General features: G+C 40.6%; 1 protein-coding gene across 3 annotated transcripts in view; it reads left to right on the top strand.

Annotated features, from left to right (window-relative positions):
* ACTR3B (actin related protein 3B) overlaps positions 1 to 13,499 on the top strand; it is a 578,551-nt gene extending 565,052 nt beyond the window's left edge. The window contains exons 10-13 of one of the 3 annotated variants that reach the window (XM_069211127.1): positions 4,017 to 4,142; positions 6,941 to 7,024; positions 10,607 to 10,732; positions 13,350 to 13,499. In XM_069211127.1, the coding sequence (XP_069067228.1) occupies positions 4,017 to 4,142; positions 6,941 to 7,024; positions 10,607 to 10,702 (306 nt within the window). In that variant the 3' untranslated portion in view covers positions 10,703 to 10,732; positions 13,350 to 13,499. Of the gene's footprint in view, positions 1 to 4,016; positions 4,143 to 6,940; positions 7,025 to 10,606 lie in introns of all 3 variants that reach the window. The other 2 variants (XM_069211128.1, XM_069211126.1) reach the window with 2 other exon arrangements.
* The last annotated feature ends 570 nt before the right edge of the window (positions 13,500 to 14,069 follow it).

Raw genomic sequence — 14,069 nt, forward strand, 5'->3', positions numbered from 1 at the left:
CCACTCGAAGTGCGCAGATTCAACGTTTCGCACTGACGCCGCGATCCCCGACTTCGTGCATTGACTTGTTTTCACTCTTCACCAAAGGTACTGTACTTGGGGGTCTATGCGACTCCGTGTCCGATGGCCCTGGTGTCGACTTGTTGGGAACGATTCCGTCACGACACCGTGTTAACACCTCATCGAAGCATTTTGTGTTTCTAAGCGCTATTTTTGAGTTTCATCTTTAAAAATTCATAACTTGACTCGTGTATGTTGGCTTTTTGTCGTTTTGGTCTTGTTTTGTTTAGATAAATATTTCCCATTGTTCTAAACCTGTGTTGTGTCATTTTGTAGTGTTTTCATTGAGTTACTGTGTGTGTTGGTACAAATACTTTACACCTAGCACTCTGGAGTTAAGCCTACTGCTCTGCCAAGCTACCAAGGGGGTAAGCAGGGGTTAGCTGAGGTTGATTCTCTTTTACTCTGACTAGAGTGAGGGTCCTTGCTTGAACAGGGGGTAACCTGACTGTCAACCAAAGACCCAATTTCTAACATATATACACACACACATTTACAAGACTACACATATAAAATTAGCTATGGCTTGACCTCCCACCCTGCACCCACAACGCACCCCCACCCACCACTCTCTGCTCCCCACTCTGTCTCTCTGCTGGGAGCAGACAGGGGACTGTGTTGCCTGACAGTAACAGATAAATTACTTTAATTATTGCATACTTTGTAGGCATCTGTTAAAGGAAAGCATACCTTTAACTTATGCTTCCCTAGATAATCTGACATTTGTCCCAAAAACCTGGGACATTTATGTAATGATCTGACCTTTGTCCCAAAAACCTGGACATTTGTTTAAAATTAAGAGTAGCGTCGGGATACCGGGACAGTCCCCTAATAACCATGACTGTCCTGGCAAATCCGGGATGTCTGGTTAGCCTACACATTAATAGCTTGAGGACATTCAACCTGTTCATTTCATACACCTCTTTTCATTGGTAAAATTTACTAGTGTTTGAATCTATCATTGCCAGATTTCACAGAAAGTCACACCATTGCTAGATTTGATGTATATTATTAGAATTAATGCCACATGCCCACTGTAACATGTGAAACCTTCAACCATGTCTAGTTTGATAACTACATGGATGTGCACTCTTACAGAGACTCTTGAAGAGTGAAACATACAGATCATATCTAGGGACCTGATGTACACATTTTCCATTCACAAAAAATGGTAGCAAATTGTGCAGTAACTTTTGTGAAAGGCAAGGAATTTTGCCAACCAAGCCACGTACTAGGAGGTTAGTTCAAATCCTTCTGAATCATAGGGGATCACAACCCATCTTACCTCATCAATATTTATGTGGTAGGTTGTACATTGTGACTAACTGTAATTGGATGCCATGTTGTGGTCAGCAGATTACCATGTTTGTGATTGCATTTTGAATTAACTATTTGTTTTTCCTAAAAAGAACCTAGTCTACTTTTAAAAAGAAAATGCTTTTGTTTGTTTGTTTGTTAATGGTTCGCAGTGGTCCTGTGGATCACTGCCTTCTTCCCAACAGGATTTTTTTAAAACATTTACAAAGAGGAAGGAGTTCTAAGGGGGACCTCTTCTTATTTGAGAATAGTTAACACCGCCCTTGAGGCATTTTAATGTTTGTGACAGCATTTCGATCATAAAACATTGATACACCCCTTACAATTGCTATTTGGGATGCTGTAAACACGCTCCTTCCAAATAGCTTAATATTAAAGCTTTTTAAACCTATTTTGCAATTCTGTTGCTGAATTGCAAAATGGTTTTAGTACATTATAAATAGCCATCTTGCAGTTGCAAACCCTGTGATTTTGAGAATCGCAGGCTTTGCAACAGCAAAATTGATTTGTAGATCAGGCCCTATTTTTTAAGCCCTTTTTTTTACCACATCCTAAATAGTGGTTTATACAATAATTTGATGTTCACATGTGAAATAGCATTTGTATAGCATGCATTAAGTGAAATACCCTGTCAATTGCAGTTATTAGTATTACAACACTCTCTCACACTCTGTACCAACCTCGTAGGAATGAAAAGTTGAACTCGACGCTCTACAATTCAAAGCTGTGAACTTGCAAAATGATAACATCTCTGTATATTATCTGTTAAAATCATAAACTGCTTTACCAAAACAATAGAATTGTTGCTACTCTTTAAAGGAATGTGTTGTATCATATGATCTTTAAGAGAACTAGGAGTCAATGTCTCGGGAATAGATAATCTCTGTGACTTATCGCTACACAGTTTGTGCCACATTGGGTGAGTGTCTCATCAATTTTGAATTCCACTTTGCACTTTGCACTTTGTACTATGTTTTATGAGGTAGGGATGAACTACTAATGCCTGGAATCATCTATGCTGAGGAGGGTGATGGGTGGCAAGCAGACCTAAAATGCACACTAGGCAGGTGAGATTGATGAATTAAAAATTAATATAGTATTGACCCTTTTGCACATCGAACAGCAACATTGCAGCAGGACAACCTATATGGAAATGTGCATGCACACCTAAAAAATCTGGAATGTCCACCTAATACTTGACTTCCTAGGCCTGCCCTTTAATTCCTTTGGGGCTAGCCAAACACTTTCACCTCTAGCAACTCCCTTTAAACCTGACTTCTACTCATTTTGATGAGTACCTATTCTTCATTTTCTCATTTACAGTACTGCCTTACTGTCTTATTACAGGCAGTTGAGAAACTGCTAGAGAAATTTTAATGCAACTTGTGCCTCTGGTAAAGATTATCTTCTGACTTTCCCGTTGGCTCCATTGAGCAGTGATGTCCTTTGGATTGAATTTGGCTCTGCATCCTTTGTGGTGCTGTCAGGAAGACAAAGGGATCTCTGTTTTGTCCCTCTTATTACAGCAGTTTGAAGATATGGGCTAGTATATAGAAAGATAGATCTGTAGTTCACATTTGCTAAATTTTCTAAGGAGGGTACAAATTCCAAAACATGCACCAGTGAAATGTCGTTGCTCTCGTCTTTTACATTATGCGAGTTCTCTGTTTCCTTGCATTCTAGATTTTTCTCATCTGTAATTTTCTTTTAATGTCCTTTGTGTGCCTTTTTTTGTGTGGTGTGTAGGTGACGAATAATGTTTCTTTTTCCTCAAATATAAATCTATACCTCAACTGCGTCTCTTGCCAAATAAAATCTGATACCGTGTTCTAACCGTAACTCATCAGGATTGTTGGTAATCATTTTAGTGAATTTCACAATAAAAGTGGCATTTCCTTCCCTGTTCCTCTCATGTGCTTTGAAGGACCATGCAGTTTATATTTTAAGCAGTTTCTAGGGGCTCTACTTAACGTGATCAGTGGTTCTGTATTCCTTACTATACACCTTTCACAATGCCTTTCAATCTACATTTGTATCCTTTGATTGATGTTTCATAGTAGTTTGTGGCTTATCTTGGCGTCTACTATGAATTTGCCAGTATTACGATGCCACTACATCTGTTAAAGGGTGGAAATGTTGTCATTCTAGAGACCTTAAAAAATGTATAACTTTACTAACAGCTCCTTTCTCAATTACTATAAACTGTGCTTCATCAGTAGCACAATAACTCCAGAACTTGACTTCAGTTCTCATTGAATCTGCTCTTTTCCTATTGACTGTGGTTCTGCACAAGCTTAGTACAGGTCTAATGTTGTCTAGCTTAGATGTTAACCGGGAGGGCTGTGCCATTGAAGTATTTGGAAAGCCAGCATCACTTAACATTTCTTTTTAAAACTTATTTCTTAGATCCACTCTTATTGAAAAGTGGCCTAAAATATTTGATTTCCAAAGGGAGGATAGAATAAGATGTAAATTAACATAGCTGATATGTAACATGACTGTTTGACTTAGGGCATTCAGGGAATTTAAACAGCATCGTTTCTGCTTTTTATGGGTTATGGAGCATGTCAATGCATGCCACACATTTGTTATATTTACAGAAGGAGTGTTAGCTGTATTTTCATTATTTTTTCATTCAGAACATTGTTCTGTCCGGTGGATCCACAATGTTTAGGGATTTTGGACGTCGAATGCAAAGAGATGTCAAGAGAGTTGTGGATGCCAGGTTGAAAATGAGTGAAGAACTTAGTGGTGGACGGATAAAGGTAAGTTAGGTTACAGATGTCTGTGAATAAGTTAATACAATTAAATGGGGGCAATCATGTGAAAGATGATTCCGTTTTGCAAAATTCTAATTGCTATTACGTTCATAAATAAAACTTAGTTTTCCTTTATGTTCTTTGAGAAGTATACCTTTCGGTAGATGTATACACCTAGAAAACCACAAACAAATAAAATACCTATTATATAGTGAAAATCCTAATAACATGTCGGCCTAAATGAACTTGTGGTACGAACTGTAATAACATGGCAGCCCAAATGAACTTGTGGGTGGAACTGTGATTGGGAGACCAAAGCCTACTGATAAGGAAAGAGAACACAGCCATCTGCAAGTTCTGTCTGGGTACTCGGTGGCCATTTGGGCACACATTGAAACTTATAATTTTCCTCTACCAACAGAAATACATGGTTTTGTCCAATTAAGGTCAATTTCCACACATGTAGTGCTAATATTATGTTGGATACTAATGTGGATGCAGTCTCCTAAGCTGACATCTATCAAATATATATGATTTATTTTGGGTTCGGTGGGTGCAGGATCACGGTCAAAGATGCCCTTCCAGTGGCCCACACCTCATTGAGGAAAGGAGACTTTGTTGTTTTTTGAGCTTTTTAAGCCCAGCATCTCAGTATGTGGAAGAAATTAGTGAAACATATTCTGCTGTCGGCCATTTAGACAGAGACTGGAGGAGTTGGGCCATTTCCCAAGGGGGCATATGGTTTGTCTCCATCAGTGTGCTTGTATGCACCATGACATCCTTCTAGAGTCATTAAAATGCATAGCACTTTCTATTAGCAAGCGTTCAGAGAATGAAATTGTGGTTGAGTAGTCCATTTGTCTCCTTGGGATTGGGAAATATTGATATTTGGTTTAACGAAGATTTCTCCTGTACACATTCAGTCACAACAAGCAACTTGTGATGCTAATCAGGAACTCCCCTTTCCTTCAACTAAGACATGAGATGAAATTCCCCAGAACCTAGGTCAAATTACGGCTCAATTATTGCATTATAAACTACTCTGGATCATAGATGAAGGATGTCCTTGAAGACCAAAGGATAGAAAATCAAGCAATGAGATACTAAATCAGGCAATTCAATGGCTCCCTGTGGGCCAGAGGATTACGTTCAAGTTTCTATGCTCAATCATTAAATCATAGGGGTGAGTATTTACGAAGCTGAACGCACCTTACAGGACCATCCATGACCTCAAATTAAACAAAGCAAACCTACTTTCTCAATTTAGGTATCTCAAATCCTCATGAAGGACACACAGTCAAGCTCCAAGTGCACATCTGTAGAACTTGCTAAGACGTTTTCCGTTATTATGAGTTTCCCGTAAGCTCTGAGATGAGACACCAGGACAGGCATTTTCCAGCAAGTTACTCCCTATGGGTTAATGGGAATGATGGGTTATTTCCCTTGGAATGGGGAATTTCACACTGACAAGGGAATACTGAGTACAATTCCACATTTACAGACACAAATTCACGCATATTTACTACCTGCATGAAGCAGGTGGTAATGAGTGTTTTTTTTCTCTTGACCAATGGGGGTTAGGATAATGGGAGCAGGATGGCAAGAGGGGACACCTCTTTGAACGTCGTCTGGGAGGGGCTTTTCTCCTCCCATGCTGCTGCATGAGGGAGGAAGGGGGCTTTGCGTAGCTACTGCTCTCAGCCCCTGCTGGTCCACACAAGGCTTCAGGTCTGGTTTGTCTGGGCATAGAATTATCGGGTCCGTAGTCATGTAAACTTGTAGTTGCCCAGAGCAGTGTTCCGCAGCCCCTCACCCCGTTCACCAGAAATATTGTTCTGGCCAACTTGTAATATCTGTCTTTACATGTTTTTGTTTAATATATTGTCTGTGGGCATTATTACTCTCATAATTGGGTGTAGTGGCATATCCCTAAGATCAAAGCAAGCAGCTTTTAGTGTACAGTCCATTATCAGTCCCAAAACGTCTATGACAGTGATAGGAATCATTTGTGTGTAAAGCTATGAATCAAAGCAGATCTGCACTGCGTGATGACAACAGAGAGAAATACTTTAAAACTCAGTTGTGGAAGATAATTATTAAATATTGAACCCTGACAGTATTTATTCTCAGGAATTCGTCTCCCAATCTAAATGTCAATATCTGTTAATAAATAACACAATTGGTACAATGTATATATATATATATATATATATATATATATAGATATATATCAACACACAAACATATACACATATATATATTCAGATAGATAGATATTCATGAGTTGTACTCTGCTGTAATTATGTATGTAGTGTGTAATTATGTATGTAGTGTGGCATTTTCACAGCGAATCATTTTAGTTTGATTAACTTTTTCTTTTTGTTTCGTTTTTAACATTTTGCCTGTCCTTTTTTCTTACCATTGCTGTACCAATGTTATTATTCCTTTAATGATTGTGAACTAAGCGTTAGACGATACTGGCAACGGGATTATGGGTTATTAATTGAGCATAGCATTAAGGATGAACAAAGTGACTTTAATTCTTAAGCACTGATGCAGCGGCAATCAATAACAACTGCTTGTGCAAGTTTTAAGACAGGCACAGAGGATGCGTTAGTGATTTTACAAAGACTGCCTCAAACAATGACATTAATTGGATATAAGGAAATACAAAAAGCGTTTATGACCGAAGAACTTTATAGGCACTAAATTATGCATATTGCCGTTCGAAGCGATGTTAAATAATGTTAGACTAAGTACATCCTCCTTGGACATCTAACTGCATTTGAACGCTTGTTTTTCAGCCGAAGCCAATTGAGGTACAAGTAATATCCCATCATATGCAGCGCTATGCCGTTTGGTTTGGAGGATCCATGCTTGCTTCAACAGTATGTTAAATAATATATTTAGGTGTATATTTTTATTTGTTTTAAGGTCTTGGTCCCAAATCTGTTGTTTACTATTTTTGAAGTTAAAATTCAAAAACATGTCTGTCTGGTAACCATGTGTTATAAACGAGCCGTTCCAGTGTAACTGTAAATATCACTAAAACTGAATTGTCAAACTTTGGTCTTTTACGACTAGATCACGTTAGAGTTTCAGGATAACCGCTTGCTGTTTAAATAATTCCCACTTAGATTGTTGCATGAAAATAACTCCCATGTATATATTATGAAATTCTGGCATTTGTCAGGCCTCTCTGGACCTAAATAGGATGCTAGTATAGTAGAATATAAAGTAAAAAACTCTTAAAAGACGAGCATGCTATTGTTTCAAACATGCTTTTGTTTCAAGATACGATAGAATCCCAATGCTACAGGAAATACAGCAATTTCTTACAAAACAACAATGTAAATATTTATTGGAGCATATTTTTAAATTTGTTCACCAGCAATTAATGATTTTATCTTGCGAGAAAGCACAGAAATGCCGTATTTGTCAGTCCTTTCTTCCTCCCGATTTATAATACTATGCCTTAATAACATGGACACTGTTGCATTCAACAGTAGACAAGGCTACAATTGCACATTTTTTGGGCCTGGTTATAGAAAATGCCCTGGGGTCACGGAGGGCGTGTGTGCCTGCTTTGTGTGCCCTAGGAGCATTTTGATATTACAGTCGGGTGCCACAGATGCGTGACTCTTTCTGTAATACAGATTGCACTAGTGCTAAAAGTGCATCAGTGTAATCTCACGAAAGCACAGCGGCGGCTCCTCCACAGTGTTGGAGGTGCGTCGCCCCACCTGACTGAGCCAGCATATGAAAAATAAAACGATAGCGTGCCATAGTTGTATTTTTCATCATTTTTCATCTGCTGGGTCAGCCAGCAGAGTGTACAGGGAGGGTTCGGGATTGGCCACAGGAGGTGGGAGGGGGGAGGAGGGGAGAGTACAATAAGTGTGAATGTGTGTTTGGCTGGCCATCTGAGGCCGGCCAAACACACAAGTGCACTTAGGTTTCTCCAACCTGACTGTATACACAGCAGGGCTGGAGAAACAGCACAGACCCCAGGCTTGTGTCTGAGCGCCAATCCGAGCCGCTCAGACCAATCCTGACGCTGCTTACATGCTATGTTTAGCATGTTAGCAGCACCAGGATTGCTGTGGAGCCTGTGCTGATGTCCCAGCGAATGCTGGGACATCACAAGAGGAGTGAGGCAGCTGGAGGAGGTGGGAGATGGGTGGTGCAAGGGAAACAGTAAGGGGCATATTTAGGAAAATGGCGCCGCACCTAGTGCAGTGCCAATTTCCTTGCCTCCCTTAGGGCCCCCCTACTACAACCATGTGTGCGCGATATCTATGATATGGTGCACCATGGTGCAGGGGAGGGGGCAATAGCATCATTTTTATTGACACTATTGATGTACTCTGCAGGAGGAGCGCCAATATATTGGCGCTACACCTGCCGAGTACATAGGGGCTCAATATAAATAATGGAAGTCCCCTTTTAATTACTCCTCTGAGCAGCCCTTAAAAGTGCCATAAAAAATGACGCAAGGAAATCTGTTACCTTTCTTGGCACCATTTTTTCGGCCCCTCTTTGCATCCATTACGCCTAGAACAGGCATAATGTAGTGCAAAGGGTTACAAAGTGGCGCAATGCATGCTTTGCACCACTTTGTAAATATGGCGTGAGGATTTTGGCCTCGTTGGGCCACTTTATTGTAAAAAAAATGACTCTAAAGTGGCGCAAGGTGGCGCTTAGGGCTTATGAATATACCCCTATGTTTCCTTTTTTTTTTTTTTAAAGTTTCTCCCGCCGTCGTCCCTCACTGCCCATCTGACACATGCGGCTGCTGCAAAAGCATTCATTAATGTGCCAATATCATAAACAATCTTAAGTGGACTCAGGGGCCTTATGAAATCTGAAAGGGGAAACCTGGTAGACAAAGCCTGGAGACAGCATTTCCAACTGAGCCATCAATCAAAGTTTGCTATCGGGTGGGAAGAATAGGCAAAATGACCTGGCCTAGTGTAGACACCCAGAAACCCTGGATTGATCTTATGTCTACAAAAAATGAACATTACCATCAGTAGTTTGCAAATCTACAGATGGATTGAGACCTCTAGGCCTAGGAGAACTTTTGTCAACAAGGACGTTTTAATACTTTTTAGTATGTATAGAATTCTGTGTGTCTGCAACTTGGAGCAGGATAGTGTATTATATCCCTAAAGCAGTCCCCGGAAACCCATTTTCCAACAAAAAATAAACCTACAGAAAAATATTACACATAACATATTCTTTATGAAAGAGACTCACTAAACAATCCTTTATTTTTTACAATAGCAAACCTTAAAATGAAATATGTACAATATTTGGGATTTGGAAAACATCTGGAAATCTGCTCCTTTGAGACCCCTGCAACATAAACATAATTTTTGGAAGAATAGAGATATAACACCATTTCATGAAGAAGGAATCATTCTTTGCACTATTTGTGAATTGTATCTAAGTGTGTAGATCTTATCCATTACCTTTCACTTAGGCTCGGCTTTAGTGCTGGCGCGATATTATTTTTTGGCACCTCCCCCATGACCTCCTCCTTGGATTCCCTCACTACCGCCCAACAAAACTGCCACTCATCTTTCCATAACCCCCCTCACAAACATTTGCTTTGTTTTAAAGCACTGGTAAGGGCTGGCTTTACTAATTCACTCAGCTATCCACATAAAATGCAGATCAATGTTTTTGCAGAAGGCATATAACCCTCTGGGCTACCTCATGGCGAGTCAAAACTGCCACTAGCAAAAGTCGGATCTCTCTCTCTCTAGCAGGAAAATCAATCACAAGAGGACGCACAAGAAACTCTGCAGCAGGTGCATTTAAGTTATAAGTTATTCCTAAACACAGTTTCCCCCCTGAGATCAGTGCCCCTCTCCCGCTCAACGCCCAGTGCCCTGCTTTCATTCAGTCCCTTTGGATAGAATACCATTTGGGCACAGTTTATTTATACCACCAGACTACAGCACACTGCGGACCAAACGAGGCCAGTTAACTTGTGCAAAGTGATGCATGCCCTGCTGCTTTTCAATAACTTTAGATCCCTTTGAAGTAGGAATAAAATGTTTTTGTCACATCTGTTACTTATGCCACAGATATTAAAATGTGCATCAGGTGCCACAAAAACCATAGCTGTGCAGAAAGCTCTTTGGCAACAGAATCCCATAATTCTAGTGGTCCTGACTATAGCCCTGTACTCCGAATGCAGCCCTTTGTGATTCATTATGTGTATGATGTTATGTTATTCCTCTCAGTGAAAAAGTTTAGTTTTCTACCTGAAGTTGCATGTTTAAAGCAGGTATGTAAATGCTGTGTCCCTCCTACTCCTAAGACAATCATAAAACATAGTTCAGTGCATGATCTTTCGCTATAGCAAATGCCACTACTGTCAGGCTTGTGGTGGCTTTCAAGATACTCTTCTACAACACCTGAGTTCGCGTGCTAACTTTCTACTATCCTTTGTTTTTCAGTCCGAATTTTTCAATGTCTGCCACTCGAAAAAGGACTATGAAGAATATGGAGCAAGCATTTGTCGCCACAATCCCGTCTTTGGAGTCATGTCATAATATATGGCAAGAAGGTTACGAGACAGAAAGGTTTTCTTGCGACTGCTTAACCATGGAAGGAGAATTAAGTGCATATTTATAGTGCTGTAGCACCACCTTGCGCTACATTAACGTCATTGTTTTTTACATTAATGTAGCCCAACAAGGCCGAAATCCCCCGCCTTATTTACAGGATCGCGCAATGCATGCATTGCGCCACCCTGTAACCCTTTGCGCAACATCATGCCTGCCCAAGGCATAATGTATGCAAAGGGGGCATTCCCCCATTAGGAGAGCCGGAAAAATGGCGTAAGGAAAACCATTAGATTTCCTTACGCCATTTTTTATGGCACTTTTAATGCAAAGGGGGCTCATTCAAAGGGGGCTTCCATTCCTTAGAATGGGCCACTATGTACTCTGCAGGAGTAGCGCCAATATTTTGATGCTATTCTTGCAGAGTACATCAATAGCGTCATGTAAAATTACACTATTGCCCCGTATCCTGCACCATGGTGCGTCATATTTTAAATACGGCATATACGTGGTGGCGGTAGGGGTGTGCTAAGGGCTCGCAGGGAAAGTGGCACTGCACTCGGTGCAGCGCCACTTTCCATAAATCTCTCCGAGTGCACAATGAAGCAGACTAAATTTGCGTATTGGAAATCTTGGTGCACAAGTATAAACACTAAGGCCCATATATATACTTTTTTAAGCAAATCAGCGCCAGGGCAGATTTGCGTCAAAAGGTTTAACGACGGCTAACGCCATTCCAATGCACCAGCCAGGCACCTTTTTATGGAATGACGTTAGCCGGCGCTGCAGCCTGGTTTGCGTAAAAAAAGAATTATGGTAACAGGGCAGCGGAGGCGAAGGTAAGACTGGGGGTTGTGTGCCAAAGAATGGTGCTAGTCAAATTAGAGTCTTAAATATTGGGTCTAACCTGACTAGTGCCATTTTTTGATGCACAACCCCCATGGAAATGACTCCAGTCTTAGCAAAGATAGGAGTCATGCCCCCCTGCCCAAGTTAGGCCCCCCTATGCCACTTAAAAATAAAAAAAAATTATACTTACCTGCACTCACCATGGATGGGTCCCGCCATCCATGGGTGTACTCCAGGGGTGGGCTAGGGTGGCAGGGGTGCCCTTGGGTGCAGGGAAGGGCACCTGTGGACTGCTTCCATGGTCTCCCACCATGGAATTGAGCCCACAGGTCTGTTAACGCCTGCCCTGACCCAGGCATTAAAAAACGCCGCAAATACGTCTGGGCGCCTTGTTTTAACGCCCGCCTCCTCCTGTGCATCATTTTGATGCTGGAGGATAAATAAGGCGGACATGCCTTAGAGTCATTTGTTTTCACGGCAAAGCCTACCTTGCATGTCATTAGTGCAAGGTAGGTTTTCACGTACAGAAAATGACTGAAACTCCATAACTTTGGCACTGGAAGGGTCTAGCGCCAAAGAATAAATATGGAGTTAAGTTTGCGCTGAATTTGCGTTAAAAAAAAAAGACGCGAATCCGGCACAAACAGAGTATAAATATGCCCCCAAATAATGGTCAGAGTAAATTAAAAATAAGCTGTTAATGTGTAGACTGTTAAAACCAGTTTGAGTACATGTAACCTGTTAACAGGGAAGAGTGGGGGAGGGGCTATAACTCTCCTGAGTCACAGTGGGTCTTAAAGCCATTCCTCCCCCTCCACAGTGGTACTAAATAGCATATGACACTCTGCCAATCTGTATATATGATTGATGCCATGGTGGTTTTATATATGTATTTGTTTTGATAGACATTTAATCAAGAGCAGGATGTATGGGGTTAGGTTCTTTCATTGAGATTTAATCACTTTGAAGAAGTGTTTTGACTATATATATACATATATATATATATATATATATATTTATGTACATATAAACATATATGTGTGACTATATATATATAAACTGAAAAAAACTAAAGTCAAAATGGCAATATACATATGTCTTCTAATATTAAAAAAAGTAATGCTTAAACAGCAAAAAAACTGAAATTCTCCAGTTATACATAACTGACCCAAGTATAACTTGCACCTCCAAAGTCCCATCTTTTCTCGCTCCGATACTCTGTTTTGCTCCATTAATCTGAGAAAGGGCCTTCCTTTTCCCAAGACCGCAGAGTGAGACATAAGGATGTGGATATGTATCCTGTAAGGCTGGGAGTAAATTTCCCTCCCTGCTTTTAAGTCCATTGTGTGGGCTTCCCTTTGAAACCCAACGGATGGCTTCATTAGCCACAGTGGAGATTATGCACCAGACCAGCCAGCTAAAAATGTGAATGGTTATTTTTGCTAAGCATCAAGACTAATAAAGGTTCAGTCATTCAATTGATTTTTAAAAGTTGGAATGCCAATATGCTGCAAGTGTGGAGTATGTGCATTTTTCCTAACATAAGTTAGCAGATCTTGGTATATTTTATTCATGTTGCTCTTTCAAAAGCAATAGTTTCATTCTGCGGTAGGACACATGGGCTTTCGAAGCACAAGACATTGTACTTGATGCTAGTGTGATAAATAATTTCCTTCAGTTTTGTAACCGAAGTATGTGTAACTGTGTAAAACACTTGACACAATTGCAGTTAACTTACCAGTGTTGGCTATGGAAAGTTTACAGCAAAATCTGCTTTCTTTCACAGAAAAGTGAACATGTAGCTGAAAACCTGCCAGCAGTCCCAGCTACACAGAAAACAAATGCAAGGTTTCAAGGCCAAAAAGGGGGTCGGGGCTTGGCACAAAGAACAATTTCCTTACAGGAGTGAAAATGTATTAAATATATACGTGTGGAATCCTGAGTGTTGCGTTTTGTTTGAAGTGCAAAATGACTTCTCTTGCTAGTTCACCCTAGAATACTAAGAAGATAGAGGACCTTCATAGTTTATTCTTGAAACTCAGGTAGCGCCTCCTTTTAAACTAAGGCCCTGATTTATACTTTTTGGTGCAAAACAGCACTAACACATTTTTGCACCAAAAGGTTTAGCACCGGCTTGCACCATTTCTGTGCACCAGCTGTGTACCATATTCATGAAATGGTGCAAGCCGGTGCAAAGGGTAGGCTAGCATAAACAAAATGAGGTTAGTTGGGTGGGGCTGGCGGTATGAGAAATGGGGGTTTGCCACCAAAAAATGACGTTAGGCAGGTTAGAGTAAAAATAAAATGACTCTAACCTGCCTAGAGTCACTTTAATACGCTTTACATACCATGCCACACCCCAATGGCCAACACAGGGGACAAGGGTCCCCTGGGCATGGCCATTGCACCCTGTGCCATGTAGGGGGCCCCATTTCAGAGCCCCCTATGGCACTTTAAAAAATAAAATGCAATACTTACCTTTACTTACCTGGGATGGGGTCCCCCA

The sequence above is a fragment of the Pleurodeles waltl genome, chromosome 10, assembly GCF_031143425.1.
Source record: "Pleurodeles waltl isolate 20211129_DDA chromosome 10, aPleWal1.hap1.20221129, whole genome shotgun sequence".
Taxonomy (NCBI): domain Eukaryota; kingdom Metazoa; phylum Chordata; class Amphibia; order Caudata; family Salamandridae; genus Pleurodeles; species Pleurodeles waltl.